This window comes from Saccoglossus kowalevskii, chromosome 18 (genome assembly GCF_978046115.1).
Source record: "Saccoglossus kowalevskii chromosome 18, keSacKowa6.1, whole genome shotgun sequence".
Taxonomy (NCBI): domain Eukaryota; kingdom Metazoa; phylum Hemichordata; class Enteropneusta; family Harrimaniidae; genus Saccoglossus; species Saccoglossus kowalevskii.
Window position 1 is genome coordinate 1,268,954 of NC_140658.1, and position 25,041 is coordinate 1,293,994.

The 25,041-nt window shown below is 35.6% G+C and overlaps 2 protein-coding genes across 6 annotated transcripts in view; one reads left to right on the forward strand and one right to left on the reverse strand.

Moving 5' to 3' along the window:
- LOC100329046 (otoferlin) overlaps positions 1-1,305 on the forward strand; it is a 317,927-nt gene extending 316,622 nt beyond the window's left edge. Inside the window, exon 51 of the mRNA XM_085492732.1 lies at positions 371-1,305. Coding sequence (XP_085348858.1) covers positions 371-401 — 31 coding nt within the window. The 3' untranslated portion in view covers positions 402-1,305. The remainder of the gene's footprint in view (positions 1-370) is intronic.
- A 2,020-nt stretch (positions 1,306-3,325) lies between these two features.
- LOC100372759 (stathmin) overlaps positions 3,326-25,041 on the reverse strand; it is a 28,570-nt gene continuing 6,854 nt past the window's right edge. For 2 of the 5 annotated variants that reach the window (XM_085493384.1, XM_085493385.1), the window contains exons 2-6: positions 10,992-11,083; positions 9,155-9,172; positions 6,095-6,252; positions 5,521-5,712; positions 4,376-4,471 (exon numbers count right to left, since the gene is read on the reverse strand). In XM_085493384.1, the coding sequence (XP_085349510.1) occupies positions 4,400-4,471; positions 5,521-5,712; positions 6,095-6,252; positions 9,155-9,172; positions 10,992-11,004 (453 nt within the window). In that variant the 5' untranslated portion in view covers positions 11,005-11,083 and the 3' untranslated portion in view covers positions 4,376-4,399. Of the gene's footprint in view, positions 4,472-5,520; positions 5,713-6,094; positions 6,253-9,154; positions 9,173-10,991; positions 11,084-11,287; positions 11,434-25,041 lie in introns of those variants that run through there. The other 3 variants (XM_002733084.4, XM_006814403.3, XM_085493386.1) reach the window with 3 other exon arrangements.

Here is a 25,041-nt window from a genome sequence, read left to right on the forward strand (position 1 = left end):
TGTTTTTTGTTACGTACTTGTGATCGCAGCTAAGAAAACTTAAAAAAAAAACTAACAAATAAATAAAAGATCAAAATAAAATAAAATAAAATAATAATGCTCGTGCACATTTTGTCCTAGATGTGTTTTTTTTTCCCAATAAGATAAAAATGTTACGGGAGTGTATAAATGACAAAAGCCGGAATAAATTATTTGTTATTCGTTGATTCACTTCAATAATATTTCATTAAAAAACAATAAACAAGAGAATGTATGTAAGTTTGCTCATGCAATTGATATTACAGTATTTATTTTCCCAGTATTTTATTGGGTTGAAGATGCATAATAGCCACTCTTTGTAAGATATTGATAAAATCATTTCTTTCAACAGGCTCGGGCCCAATTACAGAGTCGGAAATTAGAGAAAGCACAACTCAAGCATACACGTGCATCGAGAGGAATATGTCCCACGCGGATACTACTACTTTTACAACAAGAACAACTGGGTATATTATCCGTGCACTGAGGATAAGATAGGGTATACCTTTAATGTGTGGCCACGAGGGACGAGGAGTAACCTACATTGAAGTTAACACTGGGAAGAAACACAATACGAGCATAAAACTGAGAATGAATATTAACAAGAAATGGAAAAAATAATTTCCTTTCAAGTTGATTGTTAGTTAGTTGAGATGTTGCCAATGGGTTTAGCATTGTGAGTGTCACCTTCTATATTTCTTGCATAATAACATGTCCCATTGTCTGTTTGTCAGAATACTCATCGCCCAGTCAATCTTTCCCAAGAATCTTCTACTTGTTTCACCTCCACACCGTCACCAGGCCCGGAGCCATCACTTTTGAATAGGGGCGTTCAAAAACAACAATACGTGTGAATTTTCAAAAAAAGAGCGGATTCTTTAGTATTTTAGAGCTCTGTTACAGACATTTTTATATTCTCGGTTTTAAAATTCAATTGGCTTACTTTGTGTTACGTTGTTCAGTTTTTTCACATATAGAATATAGAATAGGTTCCTGAGCCATCCCCCACCTACAGACAAACACACGCACACCCTAGATCTACTACGGCAAATTGTTGTCCACCAAAAAGACAAGATTGTACGTATCTTAGCATTATTGTCTAAGCATTTAAAGGTACAATTATTCATTTTAGTAGTAGTAGTAGTAGTAGTCAATTTATTATTATTGTATTATTATTATGTATTTCAGTACAGGGCCTCAGCCCATTGTACAAAATGTAATGGGTAGAAAAGTACATAACACGACGTTTTAAAACAATACAACATCCATAAAACGTGTGGCACTAGATTAATCTGGATTCATGTTGTCGTCGCTTATTAAAATATACAGAGCTAGTTGATAAATGGCATAGTATTATTGACAAAATATCAGCCCTTAGATCATTATAAAATGGACATATAAAAACAAAGTGGATTTCATTTTCTACATTCCAAAATTCAAACGTATTACAGTACTGCAAAACCTACAAATGTATTGATCTAACGGTATTTTTGTAATTATACTACTTTGATTTTTCCGTAAGTACTGGATAATTGTCAAATTGAAGCATGCCATTCTTGCCGACAATTTTTCGAGTAAATATCTTTAAGAAATTTGCAGTATCCTCAAGCCATGGGCATATTTGAACAGGAGATTTTTATGTGGGTTCCCAAGTAAATCTGCCAGTCTCGTCTATTCGTTTATGCATTATATAACATGTTTTGGGATTCCAGCTATTTTTAACCAATATGAGGTAACGCTTGAAATAAACACAGCATTATAATGGCAGCCTTCCACATTCATCCAACATCGCTACATTGTCTGTACAACTATTAACGCTAAGTAGATACCTGCAAATTTTTGTCTGTACCCTCTCCACAGGGAGCCCAGGAACTATAATCAACTGTAGTACGCAGTCTCTATGAGCGTGCGCGGGGGGGGGGGGGGGGGTATCGGCTGGTATCTAGTGCAAGAAATAGACAAGGGATGAAGGCTCCAGCCAGCTCACATTTTTTAAACTCTAAAAAACAGACGAACAAAATGAAAAATAAAATCTAAAAAAAAAAATACCAGGTTGAAGAATATTAGTTGCTCCTTCTAATTTCTAATGACCTACATTTTACCGATATCTGCAGAATAAATCAAGAAAACTACACAAATTAACTCCATTTAGAAATTCCTAACGGTTTGCCCGAACGCATGGTACAGTTGGAGGCGTGGCCTGTTCAGCATTTCGTCAACAACCAATCACAAGACCGGTTCAACATTTCTTGATTTTGATAGCTTCTCTTAATTTCATCAAAAGTGAAGCGTAATAGGCTCCTGTAATTGTGGTACCCTTTGCCAGGAAATCTGTCATCACTACTCCGTCCTGGTCCCAGAAGACTGTGAGCATGACCTTGCCAGCGGTGGGCTGCACCCTTGCCTTCTTTAGAGGTGGCGAGTCCAAGTGCTTCCATTGCATTGACTGGGCTTTGGTCTCTGGATCATAGTGATGGACCCAAGTTTCATCCTGTACATTCAGTCTTTAGAAAAACTTTGACTCATCTTTTTTTCACATCTCCAAATTCATCCTATTTGGCAAACAGTAATGCGTCGATCTACCAAAATGGCTGCCTCAACTTGACGGACAGATGCCTGGGAGCCGTTTAACCTTGCAGAGTCAACCTGGTGACTTGAGCAAAGCTCGTCAGGTGCCTGATCTTTTCAGGGTAGCTGACCTAGTGGGTTGCGTTTCAAAGACAGCCACCATGGAAGCTGGCATGTCGAAAAGAGCTGGCCTGGTAGTTGGGTCCTTTAAGGGGAGATTCTAGCTCACTACCATAACAAAAACAGAAAAATTGATCACAATAAAACATTCATTTTTCCATGGATACTAATGCTCTAATTATCCAATTTTCTCATGACTGCCGTATATAACCTTAACACTAAATATTTTGGACGTCGTTTAGCAAAATAGAGACATGATGGAGTCTTTCTGCCAAAGGAAACAATTGTAACTACCCAAATCATTTATTTGATAAATCTTTAAGATTATCGAGGGAAAACTCTACTTTTGTCATCTCCCATAAAATTAACTTTTGTGATGAATGTTATTTTCAAAAAGAATGATGATGAATTGAAAAAAATTATGTACATTTGATTATAATTGTTTTTATAAATTACATATTAATGAAACCATTTTGTTTCGTTTTTCATAGAATTATGCTTACCACTATTTGGTAATTGCTTTCAAGTGGCCTGAAATGTTGGTATAATGGTTGGGGAGGCATGCATCACAGTATTTTTTTCACTACATACAATACCATACCAATAACTAATACCATAGTTTGCACAAAGCATCATTTATTCATGAAACACTGATTTATAGTGAGAGTGAACATGGCCAGCAATTTTGCCGACAAAAATGGAATGCCAAAGTAATGCAGAGATAAAAATAATTCCAGCCAATTTGAAAAATTCAAATCATACAAAGGCTTTTTCATAGATTGCACAAGACACCATTCAAGTACAAAGTAATTTGTATAAAACACTTCCAGTAACATATATTTGATCACTTCTTGAAAAAGCCAGTGTCTTTGATATCTATCCTGCTTCATTCAAATTTGTTCAGCAGCAGCAGCAGCAGCAGCAGCAGCAGCAAACACTAGTGGCAGTGAATACTGTTGGAAGGCAGTGGATTTTGTTGGTACTCCACTATCTACACTACATCATCAAGCTACACGATCGAATAACGTAAATAAACAAGACAAAATTGTATACTAGCAACTATACTCTATAAAATGATATCAACTCATAAATGTAAAGCTTCAAAATGTAACAAGAATAAATGAGTATTGCATAACAATTATCAAACACTAAATACAGGCAGAGTACACCTTTTAATAAGTAGCCTATCATGGGCTGACCATTTCATCAACTCGCTTATTGTATTTTTACGAAAGAGTGACCAAATTTACTACAGTGAATAAAGTTCCTGAAGAATTACAACTTTAAATGCAACACTATATTACAGATACAAGAATCAGGTGTGGAAAGCTCATTCTCAGCTGCAAATTACATCACATTTCATGGTTTGTTTGACCAACTATGTAAAGTTAGTAATGAAATTACATACTCTGGGAGTGACATTTCCAACTATATGAATTAACAATTATTTCATTTATATAGGACTATTTTTATGAATCATAACACTAATCATTAATAATTTCTACACTGAGACAACTAGATAGTTAACTCCTAAGTAAGCTACAGCTTATATGGATGGATAAATACAGATTGTTTTAAAATTACATAACATAACATAAATGCCCTTGTGGATCGGTGTGTACTCTGATGAGATGAACTGCTATTTACAGCTGCCAGCCCATGTAGATACTTTTGATTACTATATTGTTAATGCTCAATTGCCATTTTCTGCATTTTCTTGGCTGATGGACCTTTTGTGGTTGCGTACTTCTCGGCCATGTATCTCCTGAATGAAAAATGTGGAAAGCAGGTGTCAAAAGTAGACTAGTTGAAGACGTTGAATGCCATATACAACACAAATCATTGTGACCCCATGCAATATGATTACAATAACAAGTGCTGTTTTGAATGTGCCGTTTTGAATATGCAATATATACAGTCAAACCTGTGTATATATTGATCTCTTATATAAAAGACTACTATAGAGATCAAATCATGTTATGAGCAACTTGTGTATAAAAGAACCTTTTCAGGAGTATTTTTGCAGATTCACTTAGATCAAAGTGGTGATGTGGATTCCGTTCAAGCAAAATTTTTCAGTCAAACATGCCTGATTTGGAATTATTAGATCAACTTAGTTTTTTGTTGTTGCAAAAGTACCATCTCATCATTTTCTGGAAAAATGTGTAGCAGAAATTTGCGATTGAAAAACAGGGGGGACAAGTAAAAGCCATAGGCAATTGGTAGTGAGCCATGCCGAGTTGTTATGTAATGAAATATATCACCAAGAGTAAGTGCACATCAAAAATAAAGTTAAATACTACCCGAAGTTTTTGAAAACACGTTTAAGATTTCACAAAATATAGTTCAGATCATGGACACAGTAACAAAAACACGACAGTATTAATGAAATATCTGCTCAGTGCCAGTACTGCGACGTCATCCGGAAGTCTGTCTGATGCTCTTGCTAACATATGCAAAACACTGCGTGCAAATTCTTACCGTCTTTCGTCAGCGTTTCTTATCCCTCTTTTCAGGGTCTATGGTTAAATTTATGGGTTGATTATCTCCTAAAATATTCTACATTGTTTGGAAAGATGGGTTTTATATCAGGTAATTATAAGACCTCAAACTCAGACCAAACTTCTGGATACAAATCCTCATAATCCATCTGCTTTCGTTCTCAACATTTCATTTCTAGTCTGACAATAACATCTCAGAAGAGCCATGTCCGATAAATGAAGAATCCCAGCACCTGTCTATAAAACCCATCTTGATGAAGTCCCAGGTTGAAAAACAAGTTTGACAGTACCAAAAATAATGACGTATACAAACCTTTTCCTTCAAACGTTTCTGCAGAGCCTGAAAACGAGCATTTCGATTTTCTTCAAAAACTTGCATCTTCTCATCTAGCTGTTTCTTAGTTACTTCCTGGAAGTTGTTGTTGTCTTTCATAACTCTGGATGCTTTTTCCTGTGCAAGTGCTCTCTCCTCTGCCAATCTCTGCAGTAATTGCGACTCCATTGACTGAAAGCAAATACATTATACTTAGCTAAGGTTCAACCAATTAAAGTATTAGTTGAAACATGCTTCACATAATACAGTGGTGAGAAGAACCTTTAAATTCAGGTGCACATAAATGAGCTTACCAACTCAGGAATGACGGCACTAGCCCCAATGAGCCATTGAATGATTTTGACCCATATTCTTAGAAACAGCTCGAGCATAGGTGACAAAATTACAAATCAATGTGCAGATGTATACATTATTAGATTCAACAAATTGGTAAGGCAAGTCCAAAATTTAACTATAACAAGTTAAAACACACAAATATAAAAAGTTAAAAACTTTTATTAGTTATGTAGTTATTAGAATGCACATTCACGCAGTAAAAACTTTTACATCTCACCTTTCTTCTTTCTTCAGCTGCCGCTAGTTTGCTGGCTATATCTGTCAAACTCTTTTCTGACTTCTTTGGGGGCGAAACAGGTCGCTTCAAAACAGTTTCAGTCTTTGGTTCTGACAGAATAACATCATAAGCAACACCTCCAGTCGTCTTAACTTCAGCTGAAGAATGGAAGACAAGAGTAGAGGCCGGTTATTCAAAAATTAACTGAATCAGTCTAGCTGTCTTGAGCTATAATCACTGTCTGCAACAAGTTAAAAGTAAAAGCCTACTCTTGAATTCAAATACCCAGGAATTATTAAATTATTTTTTAATAAATTGTACTTCCGAGCAATATAAGTATATTGACTTAAAAAATGTTGGGAGTCATTAGCCTAATTTTCGTGAAAATGATTAGATAGTGGCCATTTTGGCAGTATTATAGTGCTTTTACTTTAGATATTATGCCATCACACATTGTAGGCTGGTGACATAGTACACATACATCAACACATGAACACATCTGATAAAAAAAAAATGACAATATTTGCTAACAAGCAGCCTATCGGCTGAAATAGCTCCGCTGTTAGCAATGCACATTTCAATTAAAGAACTGAAGACATCATTAGAAAATGAACAATATGTATAGTATCAAAGCAATCAGACTATTGGTTTTTTACAAGAAGTCTAAAATATCACTTTTTACCAAAAATGACAAAAATATTCACCAAAATTAGAGAATTGAAGATATCATCACGAAACGAACAAATCTGAGAGAGGTCCACATGTAGTACCTATATATGTAATATCAAAGCAATTGCACTTGCGGTTTTTAACAAAAAGTCGAAAATATCACTTTTTACCAAAAATGACAAAAATATTCACCAAAATTAGAGAATTGAAGATATCAACATGAAATGAACAAACCTAAGAGAGGTCTACCCAAGGTACATATACACCAAGTATCAAAGCATTCAGGCTTGTAGTTTTCAAGAAGAAGTCAAAAAAGTAAAACATTGACACGGACGACGACGACGGACAATCACTCATATGATAAGCTCCGCTCGACAAAGTCGACAGCGGAGCTAAAAATATAAAATATCACAAAATGAACAAATCAGACAGCTGCAATGTGCATCAAAGCAAGTTGGAAGTTTTCAAGAAGTCTAAAATAGCATTTTACCAAAAATATTCACTAATCAAAGAAAGCTCAGAAAAGTATAGTGTGTGAGTATTTGAGATGCATTAAAATTTAATTAGCTTTCCAAACAAGAAACTTGGCAACTAATTGTTGTCTGCTATTTGAAATGTACAATCTGGAAACAATGCGATCCACATTATTTAAGTTTAAATTACATACAGAAAATGCATTTGATTTTATACATTATTTGTGGTTTTCGGGCCAATTTTTGCCAGAACACCTTTACGACAAGTTACATTTTAATTGTAATCTGATATCAGAAATTGGCTATTAATTAGATAATCAATATGCATGTTTTCTTATTGAAATGCAATAATTGGTTTTTGAAAAAAAAATATATGGGTAATTTTAATGCAAATTATGCATAGATCTGTGTGTATTGTAACCAGGGCACATGTGTATTAAGTTTCATTACAAATGTGATGATTAATTCTTAATTAAGGTAATTATTATGGATGTACATAAACCCAAAACTAATAAGCTGCATTGTCTTAGTGCATTTAAGTACCAAGATTCATTGGAAAAACGCAACTATTTGAGATACCTATGGGAAAGCCGAAAAGTTTCATGCATGCACTTAACCCAAAACGTAATCAAATCTGCTTTAGCCCAGAGCATCTATGCATCAAGTTTTAGTCAAAAACCAACATGTTTCTCGAGATATAGTGGAATAGGCAGAACACATTAACTGCAAAGTCAAATATCTACTGAAATGAATAAATCAGACAGTATCAAAGCAATTAAGCTAGTAGTTTTCAAGAAAATAGCATTTGCTGAAGGACGAACGACAAAGTACAATAACCTGCATGTTCGATCATCTATGATGACAACTGAGCTAAAAAAACAAATTTTGTGTCCCTGCCAAAATTTTAGGAAGGTGACCACGCAACATTCTGTAGATGGTGCCAATAAGTCAAACAAAAAAGTGGTCAATTATATTTTATTGAGTGAGAAATTCACATGCAGACCAGACAATACAATCTGGTAAAAACAAGCGTTTCAGGACTCATCCAGGGAATAATTTAACACAGTATATTAATTTCCCCATACATTATTATACATGTTCAGTATTAGCATAACAGATTAAAAATTAAAATGCACAAAACTATATTCATAAATTGAGCTTGTGATTTGAATGACCTAAATTATGTGCCACGTTCCACTACAATGTATATTGTACAAGTACATGTATCAGTTCTTGTAGGTTAATGTTATGAGCAAGCATGGGCAATTTCTGGCTGACAAGAATACAAAGTCAGCCGGCATGTGTATCGTACACGTACACAGCAGTATAGAGATATCACTGAAATAGCAAGCTGCAATCTCATTGCCTTAATGGCAAAGTGATATCATTATGCAAATTAGAATCGGCGAAGCCATTTCCTTGTTTACTGCTAATAGTTTATCTATTGTTTATTAATGTTTTTTATTTGAAGAGAAGCTATTTAATACATCAGTAGTGAAAAAATATTTTTGCTTTCAATTTTGTCAAGAAATGTTGAAAACCTGTTGCAAAACCTGCACCCACCATCAAGTATTAACAATACACATGCTGGCTGACTACAATGCAAGAACATTACAGAAATGGACATGCTTATAAGGCTACATGCGATCTTTTCTAACATGGCTGAGTCATTTCTCAATAATCATGTTGTGCAATTACCTCAGGTGTACGAGTATTGTCATTTTGTACTGACCTTGCTGGAAGGAATGAATTAACATTCCACCCAATTTTACCATCAGAATCTATAATGACACTCAGTTTAGAGGTGGATGGTGAAATTAACACAACATATGAAAGTAACTGACAAAACATGCAGCCATGCAAGGAGCAGGTTTAATATGGCATATCAAACCCTCATAATCTAGTCTAATATACTTACCACATTCTTTAACAAGAGCTTCAGGCACAGAATAAAAAGAAAAAAAGTTGCCAGTGAACTATCAAAAATAAATTTGGGTACATTCTCCTTTTTTTTTTTCCTTTTGAAATTTCAAAATTTTGCTAAATAAAATATTGTCAAAACTCTTAAAAACAAGATGAATGTCAGAGTCCTATGTTTGAACAAGAATATATCACTTTTGATATCACAAATAATTAGATTATGATTACCATAGCAACAAAGTACATTTTAAACATTTAAAACATAAATTTCACTGTTGATACGTGCATCTTTAAGCATGGATCCTGATCAGTCCCCCCCATGATTGCACCATGGAATTATGGGATACTATTCTTGTTTAAACAACGAATCAGAGTTTCATGCAAGAAACTAATCAGAAAATTACTCATTAATTACTCTTAAACTCATAAAGAAACAATTGCCAAATCACCGAAATGGATCTTAATGTATTTAAAATCTAACAGTCCATACGCTGTTATTTTGGTAATAATTTCTGATTATTTATATTTGGCAAAACTGCTTTTTTCGAGTACATCCCACTACGAGTAATGTCAAAACCAAGTCGAGAAATCTGCTCAGGCAAGCCCAAGACCATTGATGGTCTTATTTTTGAACAAAATCTGTCAAGTCACAAATGCATCTGACTAGGATTAAAAAGCTATGCACATTTTTAACAGACACGTACGTGTGTTAACCAGAAGCTTGAATATTTTTTTCCTGTGCCTAATTTGATGACTCATTACTATGCATTATCTGACTGAGTGGGAATGATAAAATTTAAATTTTTAGCATATAATCTTGAATTTCCATTGATTGAAGACCTTAAAAATTAAATTTGGCAGTTTTATAATTTATCATTCATTTTCAGCTAAATTAAATATTTTTAACAAGTGTGCACTTTCTTTTTTTCAACTAATTAAGGACAAGCAATTTAGAGGAGATGAGTCAGCTATAAATCACCGAGTAATAAAGTGCAATGTACATGTACATTGTCAATGCAAGCAACATTTATAATTCATGCCTTTCCCAGACAATTCACTGTCTGTTCTAGTTTGTGTTATAAATACATGTGATATATACAACAAAACTGAATTTATTAAATATAAAATAACAGTAAAATATTAGAACTATATATAATCATTGATGGGTTTTGAATATCTCACTCAGGCAGTATAGGTATAAAATGACAAATGAATGAAGCACACAATTTAATTTTCGCCATATTGATACAATGCACCCTGTAAACAGTACATGTATAATTGTCTGCAGAAAGAACAAGGATGTACAACTGATATTTTCTTAGATATAATTATCCTTAAATTTGAACTTTCACTGAATGCCATCTAACAGTGATTCATTTTAAGTAGACAGACATCACATGACTAGTATTCAACATGGCTGCATAGTTAATTACAAAACAGCACATTTGAAGGATTTATCTAAATAAGTGACTGCATGTGATTGTGATCAAATGAAATTCTCAAAACTAATTTCAATTGTATTTGCTTTAATAACCTAACCACCATAGATATCGATTTTTTGTTATTACCAAAATGCATTTCTGGGTACTTTGAAACGCCACACCCTAAACACAATTATTGAAAAGAAAATGTACACTAACAATTATATTTACATATTATATTATTGGATGCTAAATATATACAAGCTAATAATTTATCACCTGCATTGACCTAAATTCATCTGTCTAAAATGTATAGTTTTCTTTTTGAAAATACCTATCTTACAAAATTAACTAAATTTGTTTGAAATTATGATACCACCCATAAGAGTTAGTTGTATTAAATTAAATACTTACTGGATGAAGGCATACTGATTTCCGAGTAGAAACAGCAAGCAAAAGGCCTGGAAAAAGTGTCTAAGGCACGGAATGACAACGGACAGATGAAACTGTAAAATAAGAAAAAACAATATTGTTGATTAAGAATTAAAGTTGAAAAGCTGTTGAGAAAATTCTACAATACAAGAAATATGCTTTTTAAACTTGTCCCACATTTCTCTAAAAATAATGGGTGTGACAAGATTCAACCATTTTGATAGTTTCGTTTAAAAAAAAGGGTGTTGAAATAAAAAGATGAGAAATAAAGTAAATACCTCCTCATTTTGAGCTGATTCTACAGGATATCAGTCTATAATAGTAAATGAAAACTAGGAATCTAGCTACAATTCGGGGATGGTAAAAAAACGGAGAAGCAGAGACTACACCCAGACAGCCACACTGAACAGCAGGCAAAGAACACCTATACTCGCTAAAGTGTATGTGATTGGCATGAGATATGAGCCTGAAACGACCTAGTCACATTTTAATATTAAATGAACTAGATCAATGAATTGGGAAGTATGGCAACTACATATTTAATCAGATCACATGTTTCAGGCACGTCTCTGGTTGGATCAGGCATGTGTAATGCATTATAAACCTTAGATTGAGTTCAAGGAAGTGAACACCTCACATATGAATGAAGCAGGAAAAGGCTGAATATATTAACATAAAGATGAACACTGTCTGCAGACAAAATGAGGCCAATTTCAAACAATTATGGTCGAGTGTATTTTTTGAACTTGTTCTGTCTCCAATGACATTATTGGGTGTAATTAGAAATAATTATATCATTTAAGTACAGTATTAAGATCAGGTGTGTAAAATATCCAGCCAGTGGCACTGTAAATGCAAAGTTATTATCTAAAACCTTTGATGTACCTCGCTTTACTACACTGAAATAATTAGAACATAGCGCAAGCATCATAACCATGCCCATAGTATAATTACTCAGCTGCATTTGTAAAATTACTAATCAGATGGTATATAACAGAATTTTAAGGTAGCAATAGAAAAAAATGAGTTAAAATTGACCTGTGAGTACGGCATTCTTTAAAACGTTACTACATATATAAGCATGCTATTATAAATACCTATCCATCATCTGATAGCGATTTTCAACTTTTGCTTTGAGATAGAAGCAGTTCCAAAAAATTGGGGGATCGAACATTATTATACCAATAAATAAGAAGGGAGACGCCAACAATTTGAACAATTAGCTCAGTTATTGGAAAACTGTACAATAGAAAATGAATTGAGCCAATTGATTGAACCAAGTAATATGCTGGGAGAAATCCAAAGGGGTTTTAGAAAAAACAGACGCACTTATTTTGCATTCCTGGACTTCAAAAAAGCTTATGACAGTATTTGGCAAGAAGGATTGTGGTATGCCTTATGGCAAAATGGGATAAAGGGAAAACTATGGCGTGCAATAAAACACTTATGACCACATTGAGAGTAAAATTTCATTTGGAGATGTTGAAACTGAATACTTTGACCAAAGGCAAGGTTGTGTCCTGGCTCCAATGCCATTTGCAATTTATATAAATATATTCAAAACAAGTCATTGAAAATGACAGTTCTCGTTAAATTTTTAAAAGTTCTCTTTGTGCTCATATTAAAGAGGAGGGATTGTCACGAGAGTGTCCTTGAAACTTGAGTTCCAAGTGGCGTATACAACAGATTGTTTATTTACACCAAAACGTGTGTTCCTTGTAGTAGTAATATGGCCAAAAATAAAAACAGTCGTTATTCGTCCATCTTTGATCTGATTATGAAACACTGATATGTATGATGTATGTGCCAAATATGAATGAAAAAGGTACATAAATTGTGGAAATATAGCAGTAAGGCCAAAAAGTCAGATGGCTGTCAATCAGCCATCCTTGACCAGATTTTGAAACAAATTGTCATGGACATGCATCCTAACATGTATGTGCCAAATTTGAATGAAAACTGACAGAGCACGTCCAAGATACCGCATAAAAAAAACAAGCAATTTCTCTGCTGAGATAGCTCAGCTGTTAGCAATGCATATTTCAATTAAAGAACAGAAGATATCATTAGAAAATGAACAATATGCATAGTATCAATGCTATGGGACTTGTTTTCAACAAGAAGTCAAAAATATCACTTTTTACCAAAAATGACAAAAATATTCACCAAAATTAAAGAATTGAAGATATGATCATGAAATGAACAAATCTGAGGTCCACCACATGTAGTACCTATATATGTAATATCAAAGCAATTGGACTTGCGGACGACGCCGGACAATCACACATATAAGCTCCGCTCGACAAAGTCGACAGTGGAGCTAAAAACTAAAAACATTGGTTCTGAACCACGATGAATCTAAGTGGAGAGAAGATATGAAGTTAAAATCAAGCCTTAATTATAAAAAATTCTAAACTAGCTTGAAAAGTGAGAAATATCTTTAGTCAATAAACAACTTTAAAGGAGCACAGCTAAAATTCAGAGCAAGATCATGTACTCCTGGGTTAGCATATGAAAAAAAGAAAATAGGAAAATAATAGTGAAGATGACAATTTGTCCATGTTGTGAAAAAGACCAAGAAACTCTCCAACATTTTAATTTGCAATGTCCAAGTTTTAAAATATAAAGGGACAACTTAATGTGTGAAATAAAAGAAATGTTATTGAAGAAGAAAGAAACAAATTTAATAACTTCAAGCAACTGAATAACAGAGTTATTATGCTTCCTTCTGGGTTATAATAAATATGTTACACCATAGACAAACTTATGAAAGAATTTTTAGTTGATGCCATGGACTTTAGAACAACATTTTTACACTAATAAGTAGATTGTAATATTATTTTTATTGTACTAATACAAGACACTTCGCGATGAGCGTCTTTTGCGGTCAGTAATATTTACGAACATTTGTGTTCACTATTGGCGATCTGTTCTGCTAGGATTGCCCTTAAAATCAATTTTGTGTTTCTGTGTGTGTGGTTTCCGGTGTTTTCACGTATTAATTCTTCTGTGATTGTTTTGGCTTGGCCCATTTCCCTCAAACTTGGCAGGCAGGTCACTCCATCACCCTAGTTATTAGTTAAATTCTGAAAAAAAAAATTGGCCTATCGTTACCATAGTAACAGCCAAAAAACTGGATAGCTTCGTGCCAAATGAATCTCCTACAAATTTAGAATAACTCTTCAGACAGCTTATTCTACTCAGCTTGAGTGTGGGCACTAAGTCACTATTTGAATTTTTGATATCTGTTTTCATTACCGACAAATTTGACTCTTCTGTGATTTTTTTGGCTGGGCCGTTTGATTCAAACTTGGCGGGCAAGTCACACCTTCACTCTAGTTAGGTTGTAAAATCTGAAAACAAATTCTCGCTCACCGCTGCCATAGCAACAGCCAAAAACTGATTTTTGAATACTTTCGCCCCAAATTTATTACCTCCTACCAGTCTTTATATTATTATAAATAGCAGTGTTTATATGATCATGTTTTTTTGTTTTTTGGCTACGTTGCGCACTGGTAAGATCACCGGTGCCAACATTGTTACCCCGGGATTGTTACACTCTATCAACGTAATCCCAATGCAACTTTGAACTATGAATGAACTGTAAATGCTGCCTTCAATCATGGAGATTTTTGCCTCCATGCTCCAATCTAGAAAATACTATCGCAAAACGGTTGGAAATAATAAATTTAACAGCAGAATACGTCCTAGCAATAAAATAAAGTGACTTCTAAGGACTGAACGTTTTTTGCGAACCTTGTATACGGGGCCCGGTTTTAATTATAAACCAACGTTAGCTGGACGTTCATGTCCTACCATGGCAACAGTACGGCAACCGAGGTGGCTCACAACATGGCATTTTATAAAACCATTTTTACAATTCATTTACATTTTGAAAACTCATTTTTATTTGTTAATCTTTTTTTAAACACCATTTTCGGCCCTGGAATCGATTTTTAAAACCCACTTTCGTTTCTGGATTCTGTTTTTATTTTTAAAACCAATTGTTTAAATCCATTTTCATCTTTGAAATCCGTTTACATTTTCAAAATTCATTTTCGTTTTCATATTCCATTTTCATAATTCATTTTCGTTTTTAAAATCCATTTTCGTTTTCAAATTTCATTTTTAAAATCCATTTTCATTTTCACTTTTTAACCTGTGACCTCGCCCATGCCAAGAGAGCCACAGAACCAAAACAATCTGTCAGCCGTCACCGTCCACAGCAGCGATATGATATTACACATCGTAATTGAGAATCGCAGGTGTAGACAATATGCATAGAAATGAACACAAAATACATCTATCCCGGCCAGCAAACAAATCATCAATCTTCATGAGTGACGTAACTGGCGTTTCCATCTATTTGCTTCTATTCCCACTATCCTAAAACGCTCAAGTGAATGTTGTCAAATTCGCGAGTGTGCGCATTTTTGTATAGTGGCGTAAACATAAAAACAGAAAGTCAATTCTGGGCTAGTACCATTGTCAAATTCTGGGGAGTACAGGACTATTTATATGGGAGACGTTACAATAAGGAACTAATAAAATTGTTTGATTTGCATATCAAAATCCTTTATTGGAACATGGCATGTTCTATATTCACCAAAAAACAAAGTTATTATGTTTCTAGACACACAACAGACTCGAAACAATAGAAACTGTCCGATCCGAGCGACCTGCGTTCTTGAAAATCGAGTCTTATCGCCCTTGCGTTTCCGAGCAAAAAAACGTTGAGGCCAAAAACGACTGATTTTCGCCCAATCTTCTATGAATTTTTCATAATTTAGCTAATTCAGTCCAGCGGTTAGATAGAATATTTAGACGCCCAGAGAACCAAAATTTGGGACGTGAATCGCTCTGGCGACGAAAAATCTGCGAAAATAGCTAAGGGGGGTGAGGGACTGCATTTCAAAAACATATTTTATATATAGGGTATATAATTAATTTTGTTATGTTATTTTTCTTGATCTATAACGGTATATTTTGTACTTCCCAAATTCATTGAATTTTAGCCTAAATATCAATTCCACAGGAAGCAGTCGCAAACTGCTGGTTGATAGCTCTGGTTGAAAAAAAAAATTGTGAGAACAATATCCTGCATTATCACATCTCACTGCTGTTACGCCTGCTATGATTGTTTGAAACTGTCACATGACATTGAATAAAAATGGATATTACATGGGTATATCACATGGATCACGTCATTGACACTACTGCGCATAACAAATTGTCGCGTGATATTTGTATGGTTAATTAAGGGAAGAGTAGGAAATCAAACGGGCGGTGCACCGCGGTCATTACCGCGGTGGTGGTGGGTACTCGCCGGTCGACCGCATTTTATGCAAATTTATGCATAGATTCCATGACCCCGGTTTACCGCGGTCGTGTGCGGTGGGCTCGCACAGCAATTCACACTTATTGTCAAGACCATTAATGAACACAAAGAACTGGGAAATTAAAAGGATCACAAAGTTCTAATGAAAAATTAAACCAATTTGGCCTAGCCAAAAGCTAGGAAACTAGTCTATAATAGTTCACATTATTTTATTTGCCTGAGCTTTGGAATAAAATCACAAAACGATCCAGAAAGACGTAGAGATCAACATAATATAAAATATGATCGCATTATTTTGTGAATATATACATGTATCATGTATGGTCTCAGAAAATGTTTAGAAATATTAATGTTTCGCGTAGACCAAATATAATCACGCATGAAGTATAAATTCAAAGTGTTTTAATACATTGGTGAGAGGTCGCATTTACGTGAAAAAGAACATGCACTAAAAAAAAAGCAAGCCAAAGTCGAAACAGGGTGTATCATGGACTTGGTACAACATGCGTTGCGACAATTGAGTGATCGTCGACATCATTTTGGGGCACAATTGAACTTCAAGTACGTTGCGAAACTTGCTACGCGGCGATGCTGACATCAAGTGTGTGTTGACCGAAGTTTGACCCCCAAGTCACGCACTGAACTGGCGCGTTACCTTAGCAACCCTTTTCTTTCTTGGTCCGCGCTTCGATCTCGTAAATTTGTTATCATATCCGGCGGTACTGTAATAACACAACTTGTATCCAACTCTGTATTGGCTTTGAATATTTCAACATCGTTTACTTAGTGTGCTGCTTTTCTAATAACGCAAATATGTTTACAGTATTGGACGGGCTCTAAATATTTCAACTTTGCAATGTATTACTTTTATAATAATTACGCAAACTAAGTTATTTTTATTATTGTTGGAAAACTAACCTGGGCTATTGGGTCTGTGAATATTTCAATATTACCGACTTGATAATGCGTTGCATTCGTAATTATTACGCAAATATAAACATGGGCGCATTTACTAGTAAATCATTGAAACAGATAGTCAGGTCCCGGAGTCAGGTGTCTAACGAAAGTCGAGAAAATATTTTAAATACTTGTGACTCATCGGTGAATTATTTTATTCGAAATAAAGTGAATATGTAATATTAACCATACAATAACATACAATATCATGCGTAATGTTTTTTTTTTCTATAATAAACTCGCAGCGCACTTCGATCGCGTTATTCACGTACATTTCGACTGAACTCTAATAACCACGTGTTTGAATTACGTGCGGCAATGGGCAATGACCTCAATGAGTTCACGCACTGACGCATTTAAATTCGGGCCACCCAGTTTGACGCAAAACGATATAGTTACTTAATATTTGTTCAAAAAATCGGTATTATAAAACTCTCGCGAAGAGTTAACTGTAAGGCAACGTCGTTTTTGACCAAAAAAAAACAAACAAACACGTCAATACAAGATTATGTGTGCAAGGTTAGATTTATAGAACGTACATGACCGCTTAACTCTGCTTTTTTAATAATCATGTCGCACGTGAAACACAGGAGACATTTTAGTTCGTCCATTTCTTGTTTACCGATCTTGAACTTTTTGTCTGGAATGCGATACAGGCAAAGAATAAACATTAATGATACCCACCCTTGTCAAATCAACAAGAGGCTCGAATCAGGAAGGCTGGCTATTTAAAACTTCGTAAATAACATTTTCATGTGGTAGACTTTATTCAAGTGTAACAAACCATGGAACTATAATAGTTCCATGAACAAACGTAAGTGAAATGTATGGACGAGTCATAATACTCGTACCTTCGAAAGTTACGACTTTTACTCTTGGAATTGGTGATAAATACATGCATAAAATACAACATTGTTTCACGCAACAACAATTCGTATACAGCATTGGACTTATGGATTTTTACATTAATAAAATATGTGGGCCGATAATATTACTACGGTATATGCTTAGTATTTCCATGCCAGCGGTGCTCGTAACCTGCTCGATTTAAAAACAGCTATTTGAAACAAAGACTCATGGAATCACAAAGGAAACTGTTAAGTACGTATTTCACACCTTTCCACGACCGCGGTTGCAACCGGTATCGGTGGCCACCGCGGTAGAGACCCCTAATTATAAGCAGTCCGTGGCTCTCCCCGGTGTACCGCGGAGAGCCGCGGTGATTCGCCCGTTTGATTTCCTACTCTTCCCTAACTTGCATTTGAGAATTTCTCAATCCATTTCATAAAATGTTATACTCGATAAATTGAGTGGTTCACACTGTTGAAACATGGTTACTGAAAAAAGTATTCTTGGCTGAAAATAGCATTTACTGTGTGTAGGCTTGTTATGATAAAATAAAATATTGCATACCCCCGGTACTTCAAATATAAGTGTTATTTTGTTGGAGAGCGGTGTGAGTGATGTATGGTAGCTGTGATTGTGCATTGTGAATGTCTGTTCGTTGTGATAAAATAAATGACACATGGTTATTAGGGCAATATCACAATTTGTTGTCTGTCCTCGGGCTGTTGGTGATGACCATAATATTGATGGCAGAGCCAAGCAATATTATGGTCATGACCACTATCCCTGGGGCAGGCAACAAATCGTGATATTACCCTCACAAGCATGCGTTATTTAATTGTTGCCTGTTCAACAAACTTAAGTCATGATCATAATTTTGATGATGCTCGAGCCAAAATTAGTTTATGCTATTTTGAAGGAAGTCAGATCAAAGTGAGACTTGCATGAATCACAGCATCTGTTATAATAGTAATATGTTTAGGCAAAGATTTCTATGGCCCAACTCAGGAGGGGGAGATTGGATGTAATATTTCAAAGTCAGTCGTTCGTAGGCCATCATTGAAGCAACAACGTCCCTTTTAACAAACAAATGAAACAATTTCAATGATTTCTTTACAGAATAATTCTCAACAAAACTTAGAAACATCACACAGAAAAATAAATGCTCTAAAATCAAAGAAAGCTTAAAAAGAACTCCCGTGTGCTGAGAGTATTGGAGACGCATTAACAATTAATTCAAAATTACTTTCACTTGAGATGATGGAAAAACTAATTATGCAAATCAGGTAATTAATATGAACCAGGGATTGCGTTAACGCGGAATTCCGCATCCGGGAAACATAGTTTTCCTGTGGGACGCATGAATTTTTCAACTTGCGAGTCCCTGGGACGCATCCGGTGATCACACGTCTCGGACGTATTACGGTAGGTCTAAAGGCATTGTGTACATTTGCGATGCCATCGTCCCGCATACAAAGTTCATAGACCTTGTAAATTCATGTAAAATACTGTGCCATTGTCTTCAAAAACACCTATTAGCATCTACATTTAACAATGAAAAGTGTGAAGTCCCACCTGAAGTACGGCGAGACTGTCAATAGTGAGACAAGTAGAAAGCACTGTGACCTGCTATTTTAACTGCCTAAAACTTGCAATGTCACCCAGGGTAATTTTTCTCTAAAAAATCACTTTAACGAACCTGGTACATCAAATACACTTTTTTCCTAATTTTATTGTAACGAAATTATATTCTAAACAAAGTAAAAACGAACACAACTGCCGAGCAACAAATGATAACAGTTGTGCAATCCAGTCATGCTGCGTTCCACAATTGTTGATTATTACTCAGTAGTGATTATAATAACGTACAAAGAAAACCAAATTTGTTGAATTGTTATGAAATGCAAATAAAATTCAACTTCGTTTCGTCGTAAGCAAATAATTCCGGTGGCAAATTAACGCTCGATACTGTCGAGTATCCGCCATGTTCCTTGTCTTGCATGGTTGATCTAATAGGTCAAATCTCTAATTAACCAATAAACGCAACACAACTGTCTCTGACAGCTAATAAGTATCAAAAGACGAACATTTGTTGATACAAAGTTGCACTTTAGACTTGCACTACTGTGTTCAAGCCTTTACTACTGTTGCACGTTCAATTTTCAAACAGTTCTTTCAGGAGTGCGGCATCGCAAAATCCGGAAAAACAAATGCAGCGTACGCCATGAAAATTTATTTCGATTTGCTGTAAATAACCGGTTATTTGCAATTTTTCTTATTCAATTTTCAGTGACACGAAGTATCAAAATAGAAAATTAAATTAAATGGACTCGCGCTGATTATTTACGGCTATCCATCTGCAGACGAGACTGCTTATAAAAAACGAACCCTGACCTCTGAAAATACCTTATTCATAGAGTGCCTTGTACCTAAGACCGTCGCCCAAGGCGACACAGTGCACGTTGCGATATCGCAATCGATGCATGCTGGGTGACAAGGGGAAATTCTAATTGAGGTAACCAAGATGGCTGCATTGAGTGCATGATTTTCTGCGGTGTTTAAAACACCTCGCTGCCTACTTCCCCCACAGTCTCTCAAGGCACTGTGCTTTGATGTATTTTCTAAAATAATAGTTTATTTTATTAACCGGGGGTACGAAATGTGTGCATTTTGTCACAGAAAAGTAAGATATCGGCAGCGGTAAATACCCGTAATTTCCCCGCAATGCCGTCAGCTGACAATGTTACGGTGGTCAGAGCGCCGGAGTCTTAGCATTAGCCCCGACTTTAGTTTTGACACAGTGATAGAGGGACTGGTTTTCAGATGCCTTCGTAGAAAACAATGTTGCCATTATCGATTCAATACTTTCATCATATTTTGATAACTCGCAGTCTCACAGACTTTACAAACTTAACCAAAAAATGTGTTCTATGAATTTATGATACAGACAATGAAAAATGTTGCTGTTCTATAGTATACATTGCTGGTCATCCCCCTTGGTCATGTAAATGAAGCATGGGAACAGAATTGACTGGTAACATTGTAGCTTGCGCTTGTCTCATTCGTTGTTGTGGTCACCATTGACTAAAAATGTGCAATTAACCGAAATAATATGAAAAGTCCCAAATTGAAAATAGGAATTCGATTTTTATCGTTCATTTCAAAATCCCATTTTTTAAAACCAAGTGTCGCAATTACAGGCATAACTTTGGGAATCAGATAAAATGTGAATTGTGATTACTTTACAATTTCATCAATTGGAATGTCAAAAATCAAAACGTTAGATTTCAGAAAATATTAGAAATTCACTTGGCCGTCATTTGCAACAGACCGAAGATCCCAGAAGATGCTGAAAAGTATCACAAATATATTTACAGGAATGATTTAATTTTCACTAATTAGAGCCGATTAGTTGTACCAGTTTAAAAATATAAAAATAGGCCAATGGCCTGTTGCTCAAAGACTATTGTACAAAAGATTAGTGCTGTATATGCCAGAACATTTCGTTTACATTTGTACTTTTAAATGAAATATCGCCAAACAACCACACAAAGTTGTCAATGGAATAATAAACACGTGTATGCCTAACACTAACGCATTGGAAATAGTGATTAGTTGAAATTCCATTTTTAACCAAAAATGACAAAAATATTTGCCAAAATTAGAGAATTAAAGATATGGCCATGGGATGAACAAATCTAGTAGATGTCAACACAAGGTACATAGACACCAAGTATTAAAGCATTCAGGCTACCGGTTTTGAAGAAGAAGTCGAAAATAGAATTTTTGACCAAAAATGACCATTTTAAAATAGAACTGAAATCAGGTCGGGTGGTAACAACTGTTTTTTTCCTATTATTTTCGCCTTAAGTTACTACCTTTCTACTGTCGATGGGTCCATAAACTATTTCATCAATTATTTTGAGGGCGATGGTTCGAAATTGGTCGATTTCACAATGAAAACCGTGTGAAATGGCAACACTATGACGCCTCGTGGCGTCACGATAACACAGGGATTTTGCTGTAGTTTTTCACGGTTTTCGTCTTGAAATCGACCAATTTCGGACCAAGGCCCTCAAAATAATTGATGAAATAGTGTAGTTTTCCCATCAAAATCAAAGCCAAACGATCGCACTACAACAGTAAATCTCTTCCGTGTTTCGTTTACCATGAGGTCGCTGAACCACATTAACATATTTAAATGAGCTATGATAATTTAATCAGTTGGCACCATCCAGCATTTCGATTGGTTCAGCAAAACAGTTTTAAGTCACTAAAGATGTTTGAACAAACATGGCAGATATCGTATTGGATCGAGCGTTTACATGTGACCGAAATCATTCGCTTGCGGTGAAACTTAGTTGAATTTTCACAGCAATTCAACAAATTTATTTTTTGTACGTTATTGTAATCACTACTGACTAATAATCAGCAATTTATTCACTTGTGTGAAATGCAGCATGACCGTTACCGCGATCAGTTGCTACTAAGAATGCATTCGTTTTTGTTTTGACTTCTTTTAGAATATACTTTTCATTATCAAAAAAAAATAATAAAATATATATTACATTAAATAATATAATGAGTATTTTTTTTTGTTATCATGCGCAAATTTTTTTTTTTTTGATTGACTTTTTTTATTTTAATTTCCCGATGTCTACATTAAACATGGAGTGTACAGTCACCCTGCCGGAAGTCTAACAAGCCGTAATCGACTGTCAGACGGCTGTCTCACTTGTGACCTATACCGGTGCGAATTAGTCTATTCAAGAGATTGTAGTATACAGTATCGTAATCTGCAAATGCAAACAAATCTATTTGTAGATATTAATTATTGTGCAGTATGTTATACAGTGTGAAATTTCGTTTGTTTACAAGTTTGTCTGTGTGTAAAAATCCGAAAGTGCCTTAGAATCGCAACGAAGTTACAATCGAGTGTTGTGCATCTCATTAGCATATCATTATCCCTTCTGGCTTTTTTTTTTTGAAACAAATTCCCACTGTTAGCGAAGTGAATGCTGTAAATTAAAGCCGCACCAAGACTTCACGCATCTGAATTCATCCATTGAAAAAATGAATTTTAATTAAAGCCACGTCCTCAATTAGGAATTTTACGGTAACTGTAGCTTCATGGTTTCGCGTTAACACCACAACGAACGAAATAACCGACAGCAAAACCAAGTGAGCTACAGAACTGCAGCTAGGTTCAACCACGGTTTTGTTCAACACAATGGCAATAGCAGACTGCAACCTCTGCGGTCGATCCACACAACCACAACTTTCAGAAAAGACTTCTGCCGGTCACTAAATTCCACACAAGGCCTAAAAAAAAAAAGAGGCTGTGTAACCCGACCCTACCTAAAAATACCTGATCCTATTTATTTTAAAACATATACAGACCCGCCAAAAAGTATTTACACACCACACTACAGGCAGCTATTACTTACGATATCATACAATAAAATAAACTCAACGGTTTGAATAAATATATTTATATATCTAATAAAATATGCGCTTTTACACACAATAAAAACAACAAAATTGTCATTGTCATGCAGGATTGAATAAAAACAGCAGTCTGAACGAAACAGTGAAAAAACGTTCGAATTCTTTAAGGAGAATACCGTGTAAACGCAAGGTCATGAATATTCATGAAGACATAGAACGCGGCGATTGTCAATGTGCGTGTCCACCTCTTCGCTGGATGACTTCTCTGAGCCCTTTCAGCATGGTATCGACGAGTTTTCCGACACATGTTCACCTGGAACTGTCCCCAAGCTTCCATTATACTCGCGTATAAATCCTCGATGTTAGCAACTAGTCGGGAATGCACCTCTAAATCGATCAACTCCCAAAGGTTCTCAATGGGATTCAAATCTGGAGACTGTGCAGGCCAATTCAAAGTGGTAAAGTTGTCGAAAAAATATCCGTACGTATTGTGGATTATTTAGAAAATCCCTCACTGTGTGAACGGGGGCATTATTCTGTTGGAAATGAAAATTGGGTCCAACGAGTCAGTGCCGACGGTATCATTTCGTTTTGCAGGATATCCAAATATTTCCATCGGTTCATGGTCGTCTGTACACGGACCAGCGACCCTAAGCCGGTAGCCGAAAAACATCCCCACACCATGACGCTACCACCACCAAATTTTATTGTAGGTTTAATGCATTTCAGCTCCTACTCTTCACCTGGTCTCCGACGTACAAATAATCTTCCACGGCTACGAAACACCGTAAACTTTGATTCGTCCGACCAGATAACTTGAGCCCACTGCGCCGGAGTCCACTCGATGTGTTGTCTGGCAAATTGCAACCGTGCTGCGATGTGTCGAGGTTGTAGTTTTGGTTTCTTTTTTGCAACACAGCCGCGAAGATTACCATCCTTATATAGTCTTGATTTTATAGTGCTCAAACTCAATCTTTTCTCAGTGAGTTGATTAAAATTGGCACGCAAATCACTGGCGGTGTGAAACCGATTCGCTAAACTAGACCTGATGAGTAGCCGGTCTTCGCTTTGCATTGTACGCCTTGGTCGACCTGATCGACGACGATTGCCCATACTACCTCGCAGACGAAGTTTTCGCAGGTTGAAACGTATGGAGCCTTCAGAAATTCCGAGTCTTCTTGCAATTTCCCTATTAGACACTCCTTCTGTATACAGTGCTTCAATGTTCCCTTTAGTAAATTCTGACAATTCGCCAACTTTCGGCATGGCTCAATGTTTGTAAATAAAAATTACGTATCTGACACTGACCTCGATAAGAATATTCATGAACTACAACTGACAGGTATTCCCGCCCAGAAGCACGTGTTGAAATAATTTCAGCTTCCCAATTGGTTCAAATTTGCACGAGAAAGGACACTACTATCGCACACGGGTTATGCCGCG